The following is a 22,056-nucleotide window of genomic DNA, read 5'->3' as shown; positions in this document are numbered from 1 at the left end:
CTATCAGTATAGGCAGGTCAGCCACCAGACAGACAGTCAGAACCGTGCACTAGGCCTATCTATCAGTATAGGCAGGTCAGCCACCAGACAGTCAGAACCGTGCACTAGGCCTATCTATCAGTATAGGCATGTCAGCCACCAGACAGTCAGAACCGTGCACTAGGCCTATCTATCAGTATAGGCAGGTCAGCCACCAGACAGTCAGAACCGTGCACTAGGCCTATCTATCAGTATAGGCAGGTCAGCCACCAGACAGACAGTCAGAACCGTGCACTAGGCCTATCTATCAGTATAGGCAGGTCAGTCACCAGACAGACAGTCAGAACCGTGCACTAGGCCTATCTATCAGTATAGGCAGGTCGGCCACCAGACAGTCAGAACCGTGCACTAGGCCTATCTATCAGTATAGGCAGGTCAGCCACCAGGCAGACAGTCAGAACCGTGCACTAGGCCTATCTATCAGTATAGGCAGGTCAGTCACCAGACAGACAGTCAGAACCGTACACTAGGCCTATCTATCAGTATAGGGAGGTCAGCCACCAGACAGACAGTCAGAACCGTACACTAGGCCTATCTATCAGTATAGGCAGGTCAGCCACCAGACAGACAGAACCGTACACTAGGCCTATCTATCAGTATAGGCAGGTCAGCCACCAGACAGACAGTCAGAACCGTGCACTAGGCCTATCTATCAGTATAGGCAGGTCAGCCACCAGTCAGAACCGTACACTAGGCCTATCTATCAGTATAGGCAGGTCAGCCACCAGACAGACAGTCAGAACCGTGCACTAGGCCTATCTATCAGTATAGGCAGGTCAGTCACCAGACAGACAGTCAGAACCGTGCACTAGGCCTATCTATCAGTATAGGCAGGTCAGCCACCAGACAGACAGTCAGAACCATGCACTAGGCCTATCTATCAGTATAGTCAGGTCAGCCACCAGACAGTCAGAACCCTGCACTAGGCCTATCTATCAGTATAGGCAGGTCAGCCACCAGACAGACAGAACCGTGCACTAGGCCTATCTATCAGTATAGGCAGGTCAGCCACCAGACAGACAGAACCGTGCACTAGGCCTATCTATCAGTATAGGCAGGTCAGCCACCAGACAGACAGAACCGTGCACTAGGCCTATCTATCAGTATAGGCAGGTCGGCCACCAGACAGTCAGAACCGTGCACTAGGCCTATCTATCAGTATAGGCAGGTCAGCCACCAGACAGACAGTCAGAACCGTGCACTAGGCCTATCTATCAGTATAGGCAGGTCAGCCACCAGACAGACAGAACCGTACACTAGGTCTATCTATCAGTATAGGCAGGTCAGCCACCAGACAGACAGAACCGTACACTAGGCCTATCTATCAGTATAGGCAGGTCAGCCACCAGACAGACAGAACCCTGCACTAGGCCTATCTATCAGTATAGGCAGGTCAGCCACCAGGCAGACAGTCAGAACCGTGCACTAGGCCTATCTATCAGTATAGGCAGGTCAGCCACCAGACAGACAGAACCGTGCACTAGGCCTATCTATCAGTATAGGCAGGTCAGCCACCAGACAGACAGAACCGTGCACTAGGCCTATCTATCAGTATAGGCAGGTCGGCCACCAGACAGTCAGAACCGTGCACTAGGCCTATCTATCAGTATAGGCAGGTCAGCCACCAGACAGACAGTCAGAACCGTGCACTAGGCCTATCTATCAGTATAGGCAGGTCAGCCACCAGACAGACAGTCAGAACCGTGCACTAGGCCTATCTATCAGTATAGGCAGGTCAGTCACCAGACAGACAGTCAGAACCGTGCACTAGGCCTATCTATCAGTATAGGCAGGTCGGCCACCAGACAGTCAGAACCGTGCACTAGGCCTATCTATCAGTATAGGCAGGTCAGCCACCAGGCAGACAGTCAGAACCGTGCACTAGGCCTATCTATCAGTATAGTCAGGTCAGCCACCAGACAGACAGTCAGAACCCTGCACTAGGCCTATCTATCAGTATAGGCAGGTCAGCCACCAGACAGACAGTCAGAACCGTACACTAGGCCTATCTATCAGTATAGGCAGGTCAGCCACCAGACACAGTCAGAACCGTGCACTAGGCCTATCTATCAGTATAGGCAGGTCGGCCACCAGACAGTCAGAACCGTGCACTAGGCCTATCTATCAGTATAGGCAGGTCAGCCACCAGACAGACAGTCAGAACCGTGCACTAGGCCTATCTATCAGTATAGGCAGGTCGGCCACCAGACAGTCAGAACCGTGCACTAGGCCTATCTATCAGTATAGGCAGGTCAGCCACCAGACAGTCAGAACCGTACACTAGGCCTATCTATCAGTATAGGCAGGTCAGCCACCAGACAGTCAGAACCGTACACTAGGCCTATCTATCAGTATAGGCAGGTCGGCCACCAGACAGACAGTCAGAACCGTACACTAGGCCTATCTATCAGTATAGGCAGGTCAGCCACCAGACAGACAGTCAGAACCATACACTAGGCCTATCTATCAGTATAGGCAGGTCAGCCACCAGACAGACAGTCAGAACCATACACTAGGCCTATCTATCAGTATAGGCAGGTCAGCCACCAGACAGACAGTCAGAACCGTGCACTAGGCCTATCTATCAGTATAGGCAGGTCAACCACCAGACAGTCAGAACCCTGCACTAGGCCTATCTATCAGTATAGGCAGGTCAGCCACCAGACAGAACCCTGCACTAGGCCTATCTATCAGTATAGTCAGGTCAGCCACCAGGCAGAACCGTGCACTAGGCCTATCTATCAGTATAGGCAGGTCAGCCACCAGACAGTCAGAACCGTACACTAGGCCTATCTATCAGTATAGTCAGGTCAGCCACCAGACAGACAGTCAGAACCGTACACTAGGCCTATCTATCAGTATAGGGAGGTCAGCCACCAGACAGACAGTCAGAACCGTACACTAGGCCTATCTATCAGTATAGGCAGGTCAGCTACCAGACAGACAGTCAGAACCGTGCACTAGGCCTATCTATCAGTATAGGCAGGTCAGCCACCAGACAGACAGAACCGTACACTAGGCCTATCTATCAGTATAGGCAGGTCAGCCACCAGACAGACAGTCAGAACCGTGCACTAGGCCTATCTATCAGTATAGGCAGGTTGGCCACCAGACAGTCAGAACCGTGCACTAGGCCTATCTATCAGTATAGGCAGGTCGGCCACCAGACAGACAGTCAGAACCGTACACTAGGCCTATCTATCAGTATAGGCAGGTCAGCCACCAGACAGACAGTCAGAACCGTACACTAGGCCTATCTATCAGTATAGGCAGGTCGGCCACCAGACAGACAGTCAGAACCGTGCACTATGCCTATCTATCAGTATAGGCAGGTCAGCCACCAGACAGACAGACAGAACCGTGCACTAGGCCTATCTATCAGTATAGGCAGGTCAGCCACCAGACAGACAGTCAGAACCGTGCACTGGGCCTATCTATCAGTATAGGCAGGTCAGCCACCAGACAGTCAGAACCGTGCACTAGGCCTATCTATCAGTATAGGCAGGTCAGCCACCAGGCAGACAGTCAGAACCGTGCACTAGGCCTATCTATCAGTATAGTCAGGTCAGCCACCAGACAGACAGTCAGAACCCTGCACTAGGCCTATCTATCAGTATAGGCAGGTCAGCCACCAGGCAGACAGTCAGAACCCTGCACTAGGCCTATCTATCAGTATAGGCAGGTCAGCCACCAGACACAGTCAGAACCGTGCACTAGGCCTATCTATCAGTATAGGCAGGTCGGCCACCAGACAGTCAGAACCGTGCACTAGGCCTATCTATCAGTATAGGCAGGTCAGCCACCAGACAGACAGTCAGAACCGTGCACTAGGCCTATCTATCAGTATAGGCAGGTCGGCCACCAGACAGTCAGAACCGTGCACTAGGCCTATCTATCAGTATAGTCAGGTCAGCCACCAGACAGACAGTCAGAACCGTGCACTAGGCCTATCTATCAGTATAGGCAGGTCAGCCACCAGACAGTCAGAACCGTACACTAGGCCTATCTATCAGTATAGGCAGGTCAGCCACCAGACAGTCAGAACCGTACACTAGGCCTATCTATCAGTATAGGCAGGTCGGCCACCAGACAGACAGTCAGAACCGTACACTAGGCCTATCTATCAGTACAGGCAGGTCAGCCACCAGACAGACAGTCAGAACCGTACACTAGGCCTATCTATCAGTATAGGCAGGTCAGCCACCAGACAGACAGTCAGAACCATACACTAGGCCTATCTATCAGTATAGGCAGGTCAGCCACCAGACAGACAGTCAGAACCGTGCACTAGGCCTATCTATCAGTATAGTCAGGTCAGCCACCAGGCAGAACCGTGCACTAGGCCTATCTATCAGTATAGGCAGGTCAGCCACCAGACAGACAGTCAGAACCGTGCACTAGGCCTATCTATCAGTATAGGCAGGTTGGCCACCAGACAGTCAGAACCGTGCACTAGGCCTATCTATCAGTATAGGCAGGTCGGCCACCAGACAGACAGTCAGAACCGTGCACTATGCCTATCTATCAGTATAGGCAGGTCAGCCACCAGACAGACAGACAGAACCGTGCACTAGGCCTATCTATCAGTATAGGCAGGTCGGCCACCAGACAGACAGTCAGAACCGTGCACTATGCCTATCTATCAGTATAGGCAGGTCAGCCACCAGACAGACAGACAGAACCGTGCACTAGGCCTATCTATCAGTATAGGCAGGTCAGCCACCAGACAGACAGTCAGAACCGTGCACTGGGCCTATCTATCAGTATAGGCAGGTCAGCCACCAGACAGACAGAACCGTACACTAGGCCTATCTATCAGTATAGGCAGGTCAGCCACCAGACAGTCAGTCAGAACCGTACACTAGGCCTATCTATCAGTATAGGCAGGTCAGCCACCAGACAGTCAGAACCGTGCATTAGGCCCATCTATCGGCAATCAAAAGCTGTATCTCACAATTTCTTGGCTTGCAATGTCTCGCAACTAGGATAGGATATTCTACACGCAACAGAAGGAAGACTGAACAAACTTGCAACATAATCGGCGTAATGAATCCACCCCAGGCGAGCCAGCGTTTAAGAGAGAGAGGAGGGGGCAGAAAAGAAAAGAAAAGGTGGCATGTCTTGGTAATCTGCCTTGCATGCCTCGCAAATTCACCAAAGTAGCCTAAAGTTTGCCTCTTCCTCTCTGATTTTATTTAATTTACACAACTTTCCCCTTTATAGCCATATAGTCTAATTAGGCTACAAGGTACCGAGTCGATGTGCAGGGGTACGAAGTAATAACTTGGCTATATACAATTTACAGTACCAGTCAAAGTTTGGACACACCTACTCATTCAAGGGTTTATCTTTATTTTTACATTGTAGAATAATAGTGAATACGTCAAAACTATGAAATAACACATATGGAATCATGTACTAACCAAAAAAAGTGTTAAATCAAAATATATTTTATATTTGATTTTCTACAAAGTATCCACCCATTCTCTCAACCAGCTTCACTGCATCGCAGTGCTAGCTGTGCCACTAGAGATCCTGGTTCGAGTACAGGCTCTGTCGCAGTCGGCTGCGACCGGGAGACCCATTGGGAGGCGCACAATTGGCCCAGCGTCGTCCAGGTTAGGGGAGGGTTTGGCCGGTAGGGTTTTCCTTGTCCCATCGCGCACTAGCGGGCCGGGCGCAGTGCACGCTGACACGGTCGCCAGGTGTACGGCGTTTCCTCCGACACATTGGTGGAAACGCCGTACACCTGTGTCAAGAAGCAGCGCGACTCGGTTGGGTTGTGTTTCGGAGGACGCACGGCTCCCGACCTTCGCCTCTCCCGTGTCCGTACGGGAGTTGCAGTGATGGGAGAAGACTAACTACCAATTGTATCCAACCAATCACGAAATTGGGGAGGAAAAAACGTTTGAGCCAATAAGTTGTGTTGTGACAAGGTAGGGGGGTATACAGAAGATAGCCCTATTTGGTAAAAGACCAAGTCCATATTATGGCAAGAACAGCTCAAATAAGCAAAGAGAAATGACAGTCCATCATTACTTTAAGACATGAAGGTCAGTCAATACAGAACATTTCAAGAACTTTGAAAGTTTCTTCAAGTGCAGTCGCAAAAAACCATCAAGCGCTATTCTGAAACTGGCTCTCATGAGGACCGCCACAGGAAAGGAAGACCCAGAGTTACCTCTGCTGCAGAGGATAAGTTCATTAGAGTTACCAGCCTCAGAAATCTGCAATTAACTGCACCTCAGATTGCAGCCCAAATAAATGATTCAGAGTTCAAGTAACAGACACATCAACTGTTCAGAGGAGACTGCGTGAATCAGGCGTTCATGGTCGAAATGCTGCAAAGAAACCACTAATAAAGGACACCAATAAGAAGAAGAGACTTGCTTGGGCCAAGAATCATGAGCAATGGACATTAGACCGGTGGAAATCTGTCCTTTGGTCTGATGAGTCTAAATGTGAGATTTATGGTTCCAACTGCCGTGTCTTTGCATGTGTGGTTCCCACCGTGAAGCATGGAGGAGGAGGTGTGATGGTGTGGGAGTGTTTTGCTAGTGACACTGTCTGTGATTTATTTAGAATTCAAGGCACACTTAACCAGCATGGCTACCACAGCATTCTGCAGCGATACGCCATCCCATCTGGTTTGGGCTTAGTGGGACTATCATTTGTTTTTCAACAGGACAATGACCCAACACACCTACAGGCTGTGTAAGGGCTATTTGACCCAATAAGGAGAGTGATGTGCTGCATCAGACGACCTGGCCTCCACAATCCCCCGACCTCAACCCAATTGAGATGGTTTGGGATGAGTCGGACGGCAGAGTGAAGGAAAAGCAGCCAACAAGTGCTCAGCATATGTGGGAACTCCTTCAAGACTGTTGGAAAAGCATTCCAGGTGATGCTGGTTGAGAGAATGCCAAGAGTGTGCAAAGCTGTCATCAAGGCAAAGGGTGGCTATTTGAAGAATCTCAAATATAAAATATATTTTGATTTGTTTAACACTTTTTTGGCTACTACATGATTCCATATGTGTTATTTCATAGTTTTGATGTCTTCACTATTATTCTACAATGTAGAAAATAGTAAAAATTAAGAAATACCCTGGAATGAGTAGGTGTGTCCAAACCTTTGACTGGTACTGTACGTAAATATGTACATATCGGTAGGGATAAAGTGACTAAGCAACAGGATAGATCAACAGTAACAGCAGCATATGTGATGATTCAAAAGAGCTGGTGAAAAAAGGGTCAATGCAGATAGTTAAATAGTTAACCAACAGCTACCCGGACTAACTATTCAGCAGTCATGGCTTGGGGGTAGAAGCTGTTCAGGGTCCTGTTGGTTTCAGACTTGGTGCATCGGTAGCAAAGGCTTGATTCGAGGCATGGTTCACAAGAGCGGAGAGAAGGCCTGTTGCGCAATGCACATCACGCACCTTGCATCTGAGCGGAGCCAGTCAGCACTTGGACGTTTTATGTAATTTTATGAGGCATGTCTTACCTTGTTTCAAAGTAGCCTAGCCAAAATCTGACCATAGAAATGTTGAGGTAATTATTTTATTAACACTTCCTCATATGCCATTAAAAACAGCATTTCTCTCATGTTCTATTGGTTTACAAATAAACTTTCTTTCAATATCCAGCAGCCAGGCACAATCCCAGTCATATTAGCAACCCATGCTAGTATCTCAGACTGGCCAATAAAAATAAAAGATTAAGATGGGCAGTCTGAGATATGGCTTTTTATTTCCAACTCTGCATAGAAGGTCAGCATCCCGGACTCGCCTCTTCACTGTTGACGTTGAGACTGGTGTTTTGCGGGTACTATTTAATGAAGCTGCCAGTTGAGGACCTGTGAGGCGTCTGTTTCTCAAACTAGACACTCTAATGTATTTGTCCTCTTGCTCAGTTGTGCACCGGGGCCTCCCACTCCTCTTTCTATTCTGCTTAGAGCCAGTTTGCGCTGTTCTGTGAAGGGAGTAGTACACAGCGTTGTACGAGATTTTCAGTTTCTTGGCAATTTCTCGCATGGAATATCCTTCATTTCTCAGAACAAGAATAGACTGAGGAGTTTCAGAAGAAAGTTATTTGTTTCTGGCCATTTTGAGCCTGTAATCGAACCCACAATTGCTGATGCTCCAGATACTCAACTAGTCTCAAGAAGGCCAGTTTTATTGCTTCTTTAATCAGCACAACAGTTTTCAGCTGTGCTAACATAATTGCAAAAGGGTTTTCTAATGATCAATTAGCCTTTTACAATGATAAACTTGGATTAGCATATGTAGATATTCCATAAAAAAAAAAAAAAATTATCAGCCGTTTCCAGCTACAATAGCCATTTACAACATTAACAATGTCTACACTGTATTTCTGATCAATTTGATGTTATTTTAAAATGTACCAAAAAAATTGCTTTTCTTTCGAAAACAATGACATTTCTAAGTGACCCCAAACTTTTGAACGGTAGTGAATATATAAATTCCAGTCGTACTTTATCAAAAGCCTTTTCGAAGTCTGCTATGAATAGCAGGCCTGGTTTCCCAGATTTTTCATAGTGTTCTATTGTTTCCAGTACTTGCCTTATATTATCTCCAATGTATCGTCCATGTAAAAAACCTGTCTGATTAGAATGAATAATATCCGACAATACCTTTTTAATTCTATGCGCTATACATTTTGCTAGAATTTTTAAAATCACAACACTGAAGTGTAAGGGGCCTCCAATTTTTTTAATGAACTAGATCTATATATTTCCCACTGGTATCCTGTTTCAGCAATAATGAAATCAGACCTTCTTGTTGTGTGTCTGATAATCTACCATTTACATATGAGTGGTTAAAACATGCTAGTAACGATCCTCTGAGAATATCAAAAAAAGTTTGGTATACCTCAAACTGGTATGCCATCCAGCCCTGGAGTTTTCCCGGACTTAAAGGCTTTAAATGCATCAAGAAGTTCCTCCTCCGTAATTTCACCTTCACATGAATATTTCTGTACGGCTGTTTATTTTACATTATCAATAGAAAAAATTATCCATACAATTAACTTTGGTTAGAGGAGATGGAGGAGACAAACCAAAACATATGCTTAAAGTACTTTGTTTCCTCCTTCAAAATATCATTTGGTGAATCATGGGTGACTCCGTCATTTGTTACCAGTTTCAGTAAATTATTTTTGGTAGCATTTCTATGTTGAAGATTAAATAATAATTTTGTGAATTTTTCCCCATATTCCTTCCAGTTTGCTTTATTTTGTATCTTTCTTGAATAAGTTCCTCCATTTAGTTTAGTTTTTCCTCTAATTTATTCTGAGCCTCTATGTTACAGTTTTTATTGCCATCTATCTGTTCTGTTGCTTGCAGGGTTGATCATTTATTATATATATTGTCAAAGAAGTGTGGATCATCATTATTTGGTCCGTAAAGGTTAATGAGCCATATCTGTTTATGGTCCAATAACATATTTAAAATAATCCTTCTACCTTGCGTATCTGTTTGGACATTTTGCACATTCGAATCGAAATTACTGTTAATTAATATCATCACCCCTTTTGAGTTTCTTAGCCCATGGGAGAAGTATATTTGCCCCCCCAGTCCTTTTTCCACACAACTTAATCTAGAATTGTTGAATGAGTTTCCTGTAAACAATAGATATTATATTCCTTCTCTTTGAGCCATGTAAATATTGTTCTTCTTTTGTTATTATCTGCTAAACCAGATATACCTATACTTATTTCACCATTACATGTATTTGTTGGTGGGACCAATAAAAAGAGCTGGTATTTACGTCTGAGACTTGATGGTGGGTGGCAGCTGCTTGTAGTCTCCAGCCAGGACACACCTCCTGCCTCTGAGCAGAGCGATCCAACAGGAGCTCTCCAAGGCCTGGGCGCACTCGTCTATCACCACCCAGTCAAAATGGTCTACAGGTAGGTTCTTCAGAGGGCCACCGTCATTAGCACCTGGAGACAACACAGACAGGTCATATTATTGTTCAGTAGGACGCCACCCAGTCAAAATGGGGACAGAGGGTCATGTTCATTAGGCACCAAAGGGAAGGAAACATATTTAAACAGGAGGGCTACCAGGACTTGTCCAATCAGAAATGCAAATTGTCCTTTTTTTTTGTTGCAAAACATTTTGAAACATTTTATAGTGTGCCCCCTAATGAACAACTGTTGATATCCACCATCGCTCACCTGTGTTAGTGGCTAGGACAACGTTGATATCCACCATCGCTCACCTGTGTTAGTGGCTAGGACAACTGTTGATATCCACCATCGCTCACCTGTGTTAGTGGCTAGGACAACTGTTGATATCCACCATCGCTCACCTGTGTTAGTGGCTAGGACAACTGTTGATATCCACCATCGCTCACCTGTGTTAGTGGCTAGGACAAAGTTGATATCCACCATCTCTCACCTGTGTTAGTGGCTAGGACAACGTTGATATCCACCATCGCTCACCTGTGTTAGTGGCTAGGACAACGTTGATATCCACCATCGCTCACCTGTGTTAGTGGCTAGGACAACGTTGATATCCACCATCGCTCACCTGTGTTAGTGGCTAGGACAACGTTGATATCCACCATCGCTCACCTGTGTTAGTGGCTAGGACAACGTCAGCTCGTTTGAGGACCTCAGTAATGGCCGCAGCTTCCCTGGTCCTCAGCTCTTTCCTCAGCTCTCCTACCTCCCTCTTCAGGTTGACCCGATCTCCTTTGTCACGAATCTTCTTCATCCCCATCTACACATTGAGAAAACATTCATATCTAACCTAGAAGCCTTCCAATACATCCAGAAAATACACTAAAGAAAATGACCTTACTTTCTAAGCTTAAAAGCCTTTTCACAAATACTAATGAATGCCAGGAGCTGGGAGTTAACCAGTGATATGACATGTAGAGTTTCTGGACATTGATATTCTGTATATTACAGTAACTTCTGATACCAAATAATCTGTTATCATAATTTACCAGTCAAATAATTAGAGACCAAGCTGGTGTTAGCGCTAATGGAAACCCATCACACTCACAAACGCTTTCATATTAAAGATGTCATTATCATTGATGCCATATTATCAATACTTACAAAAGCTTTGTCGATGTCTTTGCGTATGTCAGCGATGATGTTGCTGTTGTCACTGTGAGCGAGGACGGCGTCCAGTGAGTGTTTCTGAATGGACTCTAGCAGGCGGGCAGGGTGACCCAGTCTCAGCACCTTAGCTTTGGCCTTGACCAGGCGCTCTACCAGGTTATCCACCGCCACGTTGGAACCAGCACAACACAGGACCTACAGGACAAACAGACAAACACCAATAAGAGTCAACATCTGGTCCAAGTGTGACGAACAAAACAATGAACCAATGATTACAAAGGATTACCTAAACCATATTTAAAAAGGATTACCTAAACCATATTTAAAAAGGATTACCTAAACCATATTTAAAAAGGATGACCTAAACCATATTTAAAAAGGATTACCTAAACCATATTTAAAAAGGATTACCTAAACCATATTTAAAAAGGATTACCTAAACCATATTTAAAGCCAGATTCAGCAATTTTTCAATAGAACATATTGACTTGTGTGTCAAAAGACTGTCATAACTTGATACTTCTCTTGATCAGAATGGACACACCAATGTACTGTATGACATCATCTCTACCTTCTGTCCCCGTTTGACCACCTGGAGGATAATTTCCACCACAGTGGTTGTCTTGCCAGTGCCTGGTGGTCCGTGTATCACAGCTACCTCTCTCTGAGACAGAGCAAACGACACCGCCTCCCTCTGAGACTCATCCAGACCAGTGTTCAGGAAAGACAGATCATCTGAACAAATAAGAGGAGACAATTGTCAATCTTATATTTGCGTCTAAGAAGTTTTTTCAGACAGGTGAATATTTTTTCTGATGTCCAAAATCACATAGGCAATAATTTTGTCATTCTTCTATTTAAGAAGGGTATGATCTGGTGTGCTACAGGAGGCTAATAGCATCTGGTGTGCTACAGTAGGCTAATAGCATCTGGTGTGCTACAGGAGGCTAATAGCATCTTCCAGAGAGGCAGGCTTACTTGGTTGTGATATAGAGCCAGGTTCGGAATAGCCAAAGAGAACGCTGATCAAATCCGAGGCTGGTCCACTGCTGTACCCATTCAGAGTGTTCAAGGCCCTGCGGACAACAAGTATTGGAATAGGTCGGGATTAGAGTCAGAGTTAGGGAGTGAGGTCGGGATTAGAGTCAGAGTTAGGGAGTGAGGTCGGGATTAGAGTCAGAGTTAGGGAGTGAGGTCAGGATTAGAGTCAGGGTTAGGGAGTGAGGTCAGGATTAGAGTCACGGTTAGGGAGTGAGGTCAGGATTAGAGTCAGAGTTAGGGAGTGAGGTCGGGATTAGAGTCAGAGTTAGGGAGTGAGGTCGGGATTAGAGTCAGAGTTAGGGAGTGAGGTCGGGATTAGAGTCAGAGTTAGGGAGTGAGGTCGGGATTAGAGTCAGAGTTAGGGAGTGAGGTCAGGATTAGAGTCAGGGTTAGGGAGTGAGGTCAGGATTAGAGTCAGAGTTAGGGAGTGAGGTCAGGATTAGAGTCAGAGTTAGGGAGTGAGGTCGGGATTAGAGTCAGAGTTAGGGAGTGAGGTCAGGATTAGAGTCAGGGTTAGGGAGTGAGGTCAGGATTAGAGTAAGAGAGTGAGGTCAGGATTAGAGTCAGGGTTAGGGAGTGAGGTCAGGATTAGAGTCAGAGTTAGGGAGTGAGGTCAGGATTAGAGTCAGGGTTAGGGAGTGAGGTCAGGATTAGAGTCAGGGTTAGGGAGTGAGGTCAGGATTAGAGTCAGAGTTAGGGAGTGAAGTCAGGATTAGAGTCAGGGTTAGGGAGTGAGGTCAGGATTAGAGTCAGAGTTAGGGAGTGAAGTCAGGATTAGAGTCAGGGTTAGGTAGTGAGGTCAGGATTAGAGTCAGGGTTAGGGAGTGAGGTCAGGATTAGAGTCAGGGTTAGGGAGTGAGGTCAGGATTAGAGTCAGAGTTAGGGAGTGAGGTCAGGATTAGAGTCAGAGTTAGGGAGTGAAGTCAGGATTAGAGTCAGGGTTAGGGAGTGAGGTCAGGATTAGAGTCAGGGTTAGGGAGTGAGGTCAGGATTAGAGTCAGAGTTAGGGAGTGAAGTCAGGATTAGAGTCAGAGTTAGGGAGTGAAGTCAGGATTAGAGTCAGGGTTAGGGAGTGAGGTCAGGATTAGAGTCAGAGTTAGGGAGTGAGGTCAGGATTAGAGTCAGGGTTAGGGAGTGAGGTCAGGATTAGAGTCAGAGTTAGGGAGTGAAGTCAGGATTAGAGTCAGGGTTAGGGAGTGAGGTCAGGATTAGAGTCAGAGTTAGGGAGTGAAGTCAGGATTAGAGTCAGGGTTAGGTAGTGAGGTCAGGATTAGAGTCAGGGTTAGGGAGTGAGGTCAGGATTAGAGTCAGGGTTAGGGAGTGAGGTCAGGATTAGAGTCAGAGTTAGGGAGTGAGGTCAGGATTAGAGTCAGAGTTAGGGAGTGAGGTCAGGATTAGAGTCAGGGTTAGGGAGTGAGGTCAGGATTAGAGTCAGGGTTAGGTAGTGAGGTCAGGATTAGAGTCAGGGTTAGGGAGTGAGGTCAGGATTAGAGTCAGAGTTAGGGAGTGAGGTCAGGATTAGAGTCAGAGTTAGGGAGTGAAGTCAGGATTAGAGTCAGGGTTAGGGAGTGAGGTCAGGATTAGAGTCAGGGTTAGGGAGTGAGGTCAGGATTAGAGTCAGAGTTAGGGAGTGAAGTCAGGATTAGAGTCAGGGTTAGGGAGTGAGGTCAGGATTAGAGTCAGGGTTAGGGAGTGAGGTCAGGATTAGAGTCAGAGTTAGGGAGTGAAGTCAGGATTAGAGTCAGGGTTAGGGAGTGAGGTCAGGATTAGAGTCAGAGTTAGGGAGTGAAGTCAGGATTAGAGTCAGGGTTAGGGAGTGAGGTCAGGATTAGAGTCAGAGTTAGGGAGTGAAGTCAGGATTAGAGTCAGGGTTAGGGAGTGAGGTCAGGATTAGAGTCAGAGTTAGGCAGTGAGGTCAGGATTAGAGTCAGAGTTAGGGAGTGAGGTCGGGATTAGAGTCAGAGTTAGGGAGTGAGGTCGGGATTAGAGTCAGAGTTAGGGAGTGAGGTCAGGATTAGAGTCAGAGAGTGAGGTCAGGATTAGAGTCAGAGTTAGGGAGTGAGGTCAGGATTAGAGTCAGAGTTAGGGAGTGAGGTCAGGATTAGAGTCAGGGTTAGGGAGTGAGGTCAAGATTAGAGTCAGGGTTAGGGAGTGAGGTCAGGATTAGAGTCAGGGTTAGGGAGTGAGGTCAGGATTAGAGTCAGAGTTAGGGAGTGAGGTCAGGATTAGAGTCAGGGTTAGGGAGTGAGGTCAGGATTAGAGTCAGGGTTAGGGAGTGAGGTCAGGATTAGAGTCAGAGTTAGGGAGTGAGGTCAGGATTAGAGTCAGGGTTAGGGAGTGAGGTCAGGATTAGAGTCAGGGTTAGGGAGTGAGGTCAGGATTAGAGTCAGGGTTAGGGAGTGAGGTCAGGATTAGAGTCAGGGTTAGGGAGTGAGGTCAGGATTAGAGTTAGGGAGTGAGGTCAGGATTAGAGTCAGAGTTAGGGAGTGAGGTCAGGATTAGAGTCAGGGTTAGGGAGTGAGGTCAGGATTAGAGTCAGGGTTAGGGAGTGAGGTCAGGATTAGAGTCAGGGTTAGGGAGTGAGGTCAGGATTAGAGAGTGAGGTCAGGATTAGAGTCAGGGTTAGGGAGTGAGGTCAGGATTAGAGTCAGGGTTAGGGAGTGAGGTCAGGATTAGAGTCAGAGTTAGGGAGTGAGGTTAAGGTCAGGGTAACGGTTAAACTCAGGCATAGGTTTTCTTACTAACTTTTTCATGCGTTTGTACGTGACATCGTTAGCCAGCTTCATGAGGTTGTACAGAGCGTCTGTGTCCAGGTTGAGCCCGTCTGGTGAATCCTCACAGGCTACGGTTATAGCTGACTGACTGCTACGGGTCACTACGCCAGTAGCCAGCTGGGAGGACGGCTTACAGCCATCCAAGTCATACACACCCACTATGTCTCCTGCAACCACAGACAAACCAATCAGAGAGTTATTCATTTAGTTTAGCCTATGTAAATAGCCTTTTCATAGACCCGTTTGTGCTTTTTGCCAACTCCAATGGCCATAGAATATATGGTACCAGGCTACCACTGTATGTAAAGTCTTTCATACAGTAGATAATTACATAAAGATGGCTAGAGCATGAGCTATGATATTCAACGTTCTTACCGGGTCCAAAGTTGTTGCTAGGTAGCACGGAGACGCCCATGTGTTTTCTGGGTTCTAGAAGGATGAGCGATCGCCCATAAAGGCCAGTCGACTGGCTTCCTATCCGCAGCTTCAGAAGACACACGCCTTTACTCTGGAGATCTTTCAGAGAGACATTCTCCTGCCATAGCCTACAGATACACAACCAGAGGAAACATTCAGATTCATGTCCTCAATGAGGCAATTCATTTAGCAACGAACACAATACATACAGACCAAAACATCTTTAAAAAAACAAACAACAGAAAGGAAACATGGTCAGTTTTGTACGGTTCCTTTGGAAGGGGTCTTCAATACAAAACGACACTGGTTATGGAAGGGGCCACATGCAATACTCTGGCTTCTGGGGCCATACAGTGGCTTGCAAAAGTATTCACCCCCCTTGGCTTTTTTCCTATTTTTGTTGCCTTACAACCTGGAATTAAAATAGATTTTTGGGGGGGGTTGTATCATTTGATTTACCTACCACTTTGAAGATGCAAAATATTTTTATTGTGAAACAAACAAGAAATAATACCAAAAAAAACAGAAAACTTGAGCGTACATAACAATTCACCCCCCCAAAGTCAATACTTTGTAGAGCCACCTTTTGCAGCAATTACAGCTGCAAGTCTCTTGGGGTATGTCTCTATAAGCTTGGCACATCTAGCCACTGGGATTTTTGCCCATTCTTCAAGGCAAAACTGCTCCAGCTCCTTCAAGTTGGATGGGTTCCGCTGGTGTACAGCAATCTTTAAGTCATACCACAGATTCTCAATTGGATTGAGGTCTGGGCTTTGACTAGGCCATTCCAAGACATTTCAATGTTTCCCCTTAAACCACTCAAGTGTTGCTTTAGCAGTATGCTTAGGGTCATTGTCCTGCTGGAAGGTGAACCTCTGTCCCAGTCTCAAATCTCTGGAAGACTGAAACAGGTTTCCCTCAAGAATTTCCCTGTATTTAGCGCCATCCATCATTCCTTCAATTATGACCAGTTTCCCAGTCCCTGCCGATGAAAACCATCCCCACAGTATGATGCTGCCACCACCATGCTTCACGGTGGGGATGGTGTTCTCGGGGTGATGAGAGGTGTTGGGTTTGCGCCAGACATTGCGTTTTCCTTGATGGCCAAAAAGCTCAATTTTAGTCTCATCTGACCAGAGTACCTTCTTCCATATGTTTGGGGAGCCTCCCACATGGCTTTTGGTGAACACCAAACGTGTTTGCTTATTTTTTTCTTTAAGCAATGGCTTTTTTCTGGCCACTCTTCCGTAAAGCCCAGCTCTGTGGAGTGTACGGCTTAAAGTGGTCCTATGGACAGATACTCCAATCTCCGCTGTGGAGCTTTGCAGCTCCTTCAGGGTTATCATTGGTCTCTTTGTTGCCTCTCTGATTAATGCCCTCCTTGCCTGGTCTGTGAGTTTTGGTGGGCGGCCCTCTCTTGGCAGGTTTGTTGTGGTGCCATATTCTTTCAATTTTTTAATAATGGATTTAATGGTGCTCTGTGGGATGTTCAAAGTTTCAGATATTTTTTGATAATCCAACCCTGATCTGTACTTCTCCACAACTTTGTCCCTGACCTGTTTGGAGAGCTCCTTGGTCTTCATGGTGCCACTTGCTTGGTGGTGCCCCTTGCTTAGTGGTGTTGCAGACTCTGGGGCCTTTCAGAACAGGTATATAATATATATAATATATATATATATATATACATACACACACACACATACATACTGAGTTCATGTGACACTTAGATTGCACACAGGTGGACTTTATTTAACTAATTATGTGACTTCTGAAGGTAATTGGTTGCACCAGATCTTGCTGCTGGTGACTCTCAGATCCACCTCTACGCAGACGACACCATTTTGTATACATCTGGCCCTTCATTGGACACTGTGTTAACAAACCTCCAAACGAGCTTCAATTCCATACAACACTCCTTCAGTAGCCTCCAACTGCTCTTAAACACTAGTAAAACTAAATGCATGCTCTTCAACCGAACGCTGCTTGCACCCGCCCACCCGACTAGAATCACTACTCTAGACGGGTCTGACCTAGAGTATGTGGACAACTACAAATATCTAGGTGTCTGGTTAGACTGTAAACTCTCCTTCCAGACTCACATTAAGAATCTCCAATCCAAAGTTAAATCTAGAATCGGTTTCCTATTTCGCAACAAAGCCTCCTTCACTCATGCTGCCAAACATGCCCTCGTAAAACTGACTATCCTACCGATCCTTGACTTCGGCGATGTCATTTACAAAATAGCCTCCAACACTCTACTCAGCAAATTGGATGTTGTCTATCACAGTGCCATCCGTTTTGTCTCCAAAGCCCCATATAATACCCACCACTGTGACCTGTACGCTCTTGTTGGCTGGTCCTCACTACATATTCGTCGCCAAACCCACTGGCTCCAGGCCATCTATAAATCACTGCTAGGCAAATCCCCGCCTTATCTTAGCTCATTGGTCACCATAGCAACACCCACCCGTAGTCTGCGCTCCAGCGGGTATATCTCACTGGTCATCCCCAAAGCCAACACCTCCTTTGGCCGCCATTCCTTCCAGTTCTCTGCTGCCAATGACTGGAACAAATTGCAAAAATCTCTGAAGCTGGAGACACTTATCTCCCTCACTAACTTTAAGCATCAGTTGTCAGAGCACCTTACCGATCACTGCACCTGTACACAGCCCATCTGAAATTAGCCCGCCCAACTACCTCATCCCTATATTGTTATTTATTTTGCTCATTTGTACCCCAGTATCTCTATTTGCACATCATCTCTTGCACATCATTCCAGTGTTAATACTAAATTGTAATTATTTTGCACTATAGCCTATTTTATTGCCTTACCTCCATAACTTGCTAAATTTGCACACTGTATATTAATTGTATTTCTGTTGTATTTTTGACTTTGTTTTGTTTTACCCCATATGTAACTCTGTGTTGTTGTTTTTATCGCACTGCTTTGCTTTATCTTGGCCAGGTCGCAGTTGTAAATGAGAACTTGTTCTCAACTGGTTTACCTGGTTAAATAAAGGTGAAATAAATAAATAAATAAATAAATTTAGGGGCTTCATAGCAAAGGGGGTGAACACATATGCACGCACCACTTTTCAGTTATTTATTTTTTAGCATTTTTTTTAAACAAGTTATTTTTTTCATTTCACTTCACCAATTTGGACTATTTTGTGTTTGTCCATTGTGTATGTCCAAATCATTTAAATTACAGGTTGTAATACAACAAAATAGGAAAAACGCCAAGGGGGATGAATACTTTGGCAAGGCACTGTATGTATCACGCATTGTGACCTAAAAGGCTAAACTGACGCTAACTCAACATTGAGACACTTGGAATCCAACATAATATTGGAGTTAAATACATACCTTGTCTCCTCGATCTCCGCTTCTCTCTCCTCCTGAAGGAGCTCTAGGGTCTTGGACACAAAGCTTTCCACCTCCATTTCTCACTGAAAAATTACACAAAGGTCTTTATAAATACATTTGCTTGATTGATTTCAAAACATAAACACAAGTAGCTAAAGTCTGATGCTCTACCGAGGTTGCAGAAATATGATGACGTGTCGTGGGTACTGAGCTGATAGGGTGCTCCTGACAAACTGTGTAGATAATTCTTACATTTACATTCTATTTGAAGTTGGCTGGCGTTAGGAGCTGAAGGTTGTAACAAAACAAGCCATGCAATGAATGTGGACTTAAGCTGTGAGCTTGTAGTGAACAGCTTGCTTTACAACATTAAAACCCATTCAGTCTGTCTACACCAGGCTCTCAAAGGGCTGGGTAGACATCATCACTGTAGCATCCACACACAGAATGAGCTCCTGTAGCATCCACACACAGAATGAGCTCCTGTAGCATCCACACACAGAATGAGCTCCTGTAGCATCCACACACAGAATGAGCTCCTGAGTTGGGAAATCTTGTGCAATACACAGACGCGTGTCTTGTATTCCAGATCCTGAATGGCCCGCCCCTTCCATTCAGCCACAAGAGCATTAATGAGGTCGAGCACTGATGTTGGGCGATTAGGCCTGGCTCGCAGTCGGCGTTCCAATTCATCCCAAAGTTCTTCCACACCGATCTCGACAAACCATTTTCTGTATGGACCTCGCTTTGTGCACGGGGGGCATTGTCATGCTGAAACAGGAAAGGGCCTTCCCCAAACTGTCGCCACCAAGTTGGAAGCACAGAATCATCTAGAATGTCCTTGTATGCTGTAGCGTTAAGATTTCCCTTCACTGGAACTAAGGGGCCTAGCCTGAACCATGAAAAACAGCCCCAGATCACTCCTCCACCAAACTTTACAGTTGGCACTATGCATTGGGGCAGGTAGCGTTCTCCTGGCATCCGCCAAACCCAGATTTGTCCGTCGGACTGCCAGATGGTGAACCGTTCTGTGAGCTTGTGTGGCCGACCACTTCGCGGCTGAGCCGTTGTTGTTCCTAGACGTTTCTGCTTCACAATAACAGCACTTACAGTTGACCGGGGCAGCTCTAGCAGGGCAGAAATTTGACGAACTGACTTGTTGGCAAGGTGGCATCTTATGACGGTACCACATTCAAAGTCACTGAGCTCTTCAGTAAGGCCATTCTACTGCCAATGTTTGTCTATGGAGATTGCATGGCTGTGTGCTCCACTTTATACACCTGTCAGCAACGGGTGTGGCTGAAATAGCCGAATCTACTAATTTGAAGAGGTGTCCACATACTTTTGTATCTATAGTGTACCACCTATCGCACCTTCACACAAAAAAACCTAAAAAGACATGGCTAAAAGACAGACTTGTAAACACATTTACTAGCTGTGTATTGCTGATTTCCATGTTGTCTGTAGCTTGTGAGGTGTGGAAACACTTAGTTGCCTTTATGCATTTTGTTTTGTTGGGCTATTCCTCTGTCTGCATGCTACGTCTTGCTCGTCCTGTGTTGGTCACTGTTATTGGAATGGTTTTTAATAACCAGCCCAGGGACTGCGGTTGAAAATTAGTCGACAATTTTACTGAAACGTTGATTAATGTGCACTGTCCCTGTAAAAAATTAACTCAATAACGTAAAAGATCCAGCTAGCTAGGTAGGCTAACTAGCTAGCCTACCATAGATCTATGGCTGCTACTGTCATTTAAGAAAATGACACACAAAAAAACGGCAGATTAACAGTGTTAGCTATAATTCCCAACTCCTTATTAGATATCACTTCTATAACGACAGCAAACTAGTGTAGGTAAACAAAAAAAACTACCTGCTAGTTGAATCAGTTTGAGTTGAGCGAATTCATTATTTTCCTCTTCGGTGGAATAATGCGTCATTTAGTTGCAAACGTCTAATGTATATCGCCACCTGCTGAGCTGGAGCGAGGGTTAGGTTGGAAGTTGCTGAATAAATCTACAGACAGTTTATTTTCTTTGGTACCAAAAAAAGATTATTCTCTGTCCTTTGATTTTTCCTATAAACGTTGTATGCTGTAATATCTGTTTATTTCATTGTGCAACTTCCATGAGCAAAAGTTCCAAATACAAAACTCTTATTTTGAAAACCACAATTGGAGGACCAGGGTCAGGAAACAGAGACTGTGGAGCATGTATTGCTACAGTGTGGGCAGTATCAGAGGGAAAGAGAGAGGATGAGATCTAGTATGAGGGAGAAGGGGATACAGGAAATTAGTTTAAAGAGTATGTTGAGTAGAACGTCATTAGATATAGTCTCACATATTTTGTTATCTTTTTTTTAAAAGAAACTGGGTTGGCAGGTAGGATTTAGTTTCTTCCTGTCTCTGGCCCACACCAGTACAGTAGGTGGCGGTAATGCGCCATAACGTTGGATGCCAACTGCCGATAAACCCCACTGAAGAAGAAGAAGAGGACCAGGAAGTGTCTCTTCTTTCTTTTTTCTTTTTTTGCTAGTTAGCTGTCAAAGAGCTCGTACTCACCATAGAGAACGATAGAGAAAGCATCCCTATATGGTTTTGATTATGGCGTCTGTGCGTGCACAGGCAGGCGCTAACTCCGCCATGGTTCGTTGGACAAAGCCTATGGGAAAATGAATGGAGTTTTTGTAGGGGTTTTGGATAAACTCCAAAAATAAGGTCTGTGGTAAACACAGGCTTAGGAGATCTTATACGTTTTGGTCTATGTGATCATCTTCATCAGCTAACGTCACTTTTTGTGAATATTGAAGCATTTATGTAATAAAAAAAAGCACATAAAGGCTTGATAATTCATGAAGGTCATGTTAACTGACTGATATTATCATAGAACAAAACATAAAGGCTTGATAATTCATGAAGGTCATGTTAACTGACTGATATTATCATAGAACAAAACATAAAGGCTTCATAATTCATGAAGGTCATGTTAACTGACTGATATTATCATAGAACAAAACATAAACGCTTCATCATTTATAAAGGTCATGTTACCTGACTGATATTATCATAGAACAAAATGTATAAGATTTCCTAAACCAGTGTTAACCTTATTTTCTGCGTTTATCCCAAAACCCTATATTTCCCCATTAATTTTCCCCATAGGAATGGCTGAACGAACCAGAGGTAACTCATTATATAGGTTTTAGGACTACAAACTGGCGAGCTCTATTGAGGCAACCTCCATTTTGAAGTAGTCCATTTTCTTCTTCACGATTGGCTGATCCCTCCTGATGACCCTGTTGGACTCCAAGAGGGATCAGCCA

At 45.2% G+C, this 22,056-nt stretch overlaps 1 protein-coding gene across 1 annotated transcript in view; it reads right to left on the bottom strand.

Annotated features, from left to right (window-relative positions):
- Nucleotides 1–20,660, bottom strand: part of LOC311114618 (DNA-binding protein SMUBP-2-like) — a 38,231-nt gene extending 17,571 nt beyond the window's left edge. Inside the window, exons 1-9 of the mRNA XM_084189854.1 lie at nt 20,609–20,660; nt 18,737–18,819; nt 15,329–15,498; nt 14,925–15,120; nt 12,117–12,214; nt 11,710–11,873; nt 11,133–11,333; nt 10,641–10,788; nt 9,830–10,004 (exon numbers count right to left, since the gene is read on the bottom strand). Of these exons, the coding sequence (XP_084045980.1) occupies nt 9,830–10,004; nt 10,641–10,788; nt 11,133–11,333; nt 11,710–11,873; nt 12,117–12,214; nt 14,925–15,120; nt 15,329–15,498; nt 18,737–18,813 (1,229 nt within the window). The 5' untranslated portion in view covers nt 18,814–18,819; nt 20,609–20,660. The remainder of the gene's footprint in view (nt 1–9,829; nt 10,005–10,640; nt 10,789–11,132; nt 11,334–11,709; nt 11,874–12,116; nt 12,215–14,924; nt 15,121–15,328; nt 15,499–18,736; nt 18,820–20,608) is intronic.
- Between the last annotated feature and the right edge of the window lie 1,396 nt (nt 20,661–22,056).

This window comes from Coregonus lavaretus (genome assembly GCF_964263955.1).
Source record: "Coregonus lavaretus genome assembly, contig: HAP1_SCAFFOLD_1916, whole genome shotgun sequence".
In the NCBI taxonomy this organism is placed as follows: domain Eukaryota; kingdom Metazoa; phylum Chordata; class Actinopteri; order Salmoniformes; family Salmonidae; genus Coregonus; species Coregonus lavaretus.
Note: the sequence above shows the minus strand (reverse complement) of the source record. Positions and strands in the feature narration are given on the sequence as shown.